Genomic DNA, 3,385 nt, shown 5'->3' on the forward strand with positions numbered 1-3,385 from the left:
ATGATAATCTAACAGCAAATGTTTTCTGCCCTTTCCAGTGATGTTTGCGAGGGCTGTGTGGAAAGAGGGTGACCGGGAGGAGGAAGGCGTGATACCGGAGAACTGGATAGACGTGGAAAAAAGAATTGTTCGGTGGTCTTGCAGCTATAATTTCACAAAGACACAAAAAGCTTTAAGGGAGCGGGTGGAACCGGAGGAGGACTGGCTCGTCTTCCCCTTGGCCAAAATAAAGATGACCTCAGGCAAGTTTGGTTGTGGCTTTTTCTGTTTTTACCCTGGACTTGTCAGTACCTGAGATTTTTTTTTTTTTCAGCCTTTTCCAAGATCCTCGTCATTGTAATGGGGGCAGAGTATGTTAACATCTCAAAAGAACATCTTGATTCATTCCCAATAACATCCAAAAGGCTATGCAACATCACCAGACAACTATTAAACAGCGATACCTGTTGGGATAATATTTGGAGTAGGCCTATGTTAAGAAGGTCTTTGACGTAAAGTCTGCCCCCATCAGAATAGCTCAGGTCTTGGAAAGGGCTGAGCCGGAAAATGCAGTTTTCAGATTTTAATGATTATTTTGGTATTGAATTATAGCAAAGCGCAGAGAATGTGAAATTTACAACATGACGAGCCAGGCCGAGGATGACGAGGGGGATCATGACGTGCTTGAAACGAAGAGGCCACGGAAGAGGAAAAGCATTCCGGACTTTGTAGAAAATGGTATGCATTTCATTCTTTACATTTGTACAATGCATGGAAGGCAGGCTTTCATTTAACATGGATGATGGTGTTATCTGACAATGGGCCTCACATTTTCAAGTCAAGTCAGCTTTTATATTCAGTTTCTTCATATGCACAAGTCATACAAGGAAAAAGAAATTATGTTTCTCTGACATTGTGCAGTTTATAGGTACTGGTATGTGTGTGTGCGCGCGCACGCTCTTGTAGTGCAGGTGCAGCCACAGTGCAGATCCATTGGTGGGGGGTGTGAGGGTGGCGGGGGGGCACTGGTGTGCTTCAGTTTGCACAGGAAGTAGAGATGTTGCTGGGCTTTTTTGGCCAGTGATGCTGTGTTGGTGGTCCAGGAGAGGTCTGCACTCGTGCACTCCAAGGAATTTTGTGCTGCTCACTGTTAATTTCGTGCAATTAACGATTTTATTATTTTCAGACACTTCTGAATCTGACCAGGAAAGCAACAGAGGTATTATCTTCAATCTATAATGACTTTATAAAACGGTTCTTGAATGAAGCATTTTCATGATGTTTCTGTTTTTGCATGGGTATTTGTAAATTACTACTTATTACCACTTGTATTACTAATAGGTGTAACCGTATCAGGTGTCCCTAAGCCTCCAGCCAAGCTGCCTCCCCCGCTTACTGCAGACATGACTCAAGAGGCAGAAAGGGGTGCCTCCAGGTATGCTTGACATTTATGTGCCTTTTTGATACAGTTGACTAACTTGCCTAATACCATGAAATTAGAAGTGACTCCAATATTAAAAGTGAGTCCAACAATGGATGCATCCCTCAGAAAAAGTAATGTTGTTACAGGTCCAGGTCTAGGTCTCGCTCCAACAGACGCCCGTCCAGCCCTTGCTCCACCAGCCGCCCGTCCAGGTCTCCCACCAGGCACCCGTCCACACCTCGCTCTACCAGACGCCGACCCAGCCCTCGCTCTACCAGGCGCCCGCCCAGCCCTCTCTACACCAGGCGCCTGTCCGGATCTCCTACCAGCCGCCCGTACAGATCTCCTGCCAGCCGCCCGTCCAGGTCTCCCAACAGGCGCCTGTCCACCCCTCGTTCCGGCAGATGCCCACCCAGCCCTCTCTACACCAGTCGCCCGTCCAGGTCTCCTGCCAGCCGCCCGTTCAGCCCTCTCTACACCAGCCACCCAGCCAGGTCTCCCTCCGTCAGGCACCCGTCCACGTCTCACTCCGTCAGGCACCCGTCCACGTCTCACTCCGCCAGGCACCCGTCCACGTCTCACTCCGCCAGGCACCCGTCCAGGTCTCCCTCCGCCAGGCGCCCGTCCAGGTCTCCCTCCGCCAGGCGCCCGTCCAGGTCTCCCTCCGCCAGGCGCCCGTCCACGTCTCCCTCCGCCAGGCACCCGTCCACGTCTCACTCCGCCAGGCACCCGTCCACGTCTCACTCCGCCAGGCACCCGTCCACGTCTCACTCCGCCAGGCACCCGTCCACGTCTCACTCCGCCAGGCACCCGTCCACGTCTCACTCCGCCAGGCGCGCGTCCAGGTCTCCCTCTGCCAGGCGCGCGTCCAGGTCTCCCTCCGCCAGGCACCTGTCCACGTCTCACTCAGTCAGGCACCCGTCCTCGTCTCGCTATGCCAGATTTGGTTAGTTTAAATTCAATTAAATAAAAAAGCACTGTGCAATTAAGTATTTTGTACTAATGCATGTCTGATTAATACTCTTTTGTAGCCAAAGTCTGTTCATTTTGTCCATGGTCAATTTCTAATGCAAAATTTCTGCTTTATCAGATGTCAGAACCTGGACGTTCCCCTTGCCTCAGGAGGGTGAGTCTTGTTTCATTGTATATCAGACGTTAATCATGCAAATGTGACTGCAGAAATGAGTTTTGGATTAAAAGTATGCAATAACCTCCCTGGACATTGATCTATCTCTCCCTACACAAACTACCTGTTATTTAACACTTAATTGTCTTTTCCTTTTTAAGTCGGATTCTCATCGCCATAACCTTGGGATTGTTTCAGTGTTTCAGAAAAAGGTTTTAAAATTGCTCCTTGAGCTCCGGGATAAGGAGTCTCAGCAAACGTCAGCACATGTCGGTAACATCGTCAGGATGGAGACCATGGAGCAATTTGATATGGAGGAGGAGAAGCTCATTGACAACAGCGACTATGAACGCATGGTGGGTTTTGCAAATCTGTACATTTGTCTAGTCAATAGGGTTGAAGTGAAGAAGTTTTGCTGAGCACTTATGATGCATATTCCAACAGGTGCAGCGTCTGGCGAGAGTGGGAGGAAGGGACGGTAAGGAGTGTGTCCGGAAAGTCCTTGACAGGTATGTTTCAGGAGTGGAACTTAAACATTTTCCCCACCAGTCACTGTGGCAGGTAGATTCTAAAATCTACCAGTCACTCACAACTTTTACCAGTCACCATTTTTACCAGTTCATATTCCACTGTTCCAAACATTGCGATGCCAAGTAAGATCATTTTATGATCAATACTTTTGTTTCAGAGATCATAAATTCAGTTATTGTGATGCCAATAACTCTTTTCATTACTGATTTGCTTAAAGCTTTAATATTGGATACTGTGTATAATTCAGCATTAACCTGAGCGCCTGTAGAACATTTTCACCAGTCAAGGTGACTGGTAGGTTAACATATTTCACTTGCCAAATGCTA

General features: G+C 48.2%; 1 protein-coding gene across 1 annotated transcript; it reads left to right on the plus strand.

Moving 5' to 3' along the window:
- Positions 1-620: 620 nt before the first annotated feature.
- On the plus strand, positions 621-3,107 carry LOC134447094 (serine/arginine repetitive matrix protein 1-like; the record flags this gene model as incomplete). Its single annotated transcript, XM_063196380.1, has 7 exons — positions 621-717; positions 1,166-1,198; positions 1,321-1,414; positions 1,549-2,348; positions 2,493-2,528; positions 2,727-2,884; positions 2,973-3,107. Coding segments are annotated over exons 1-7 (1,353 nt in total), but the record flags the coding sequence as incomplete, so codon positions are not given.
- Between the last annotated feature and the right edge of the window lie 278 nt (positions 3,108-3,385).

This window comes from Engraulis encrasicolus, chromosome 4 (genome assembly GCF_034702125.1).
Source record: "Engraulis encrasicolus isolate BLACKSEA-1 chromosome 4, IST_EnEncr_1.0, whole genome shotgun sequence".
In the NCBI taxonomy this organism is placed as follows: Eukaryota; Metazoa; Chordata; class Actinopteri; order Clupeiformes; family Engraulidae; genus Engraulis; species Engraulis encrasicolus.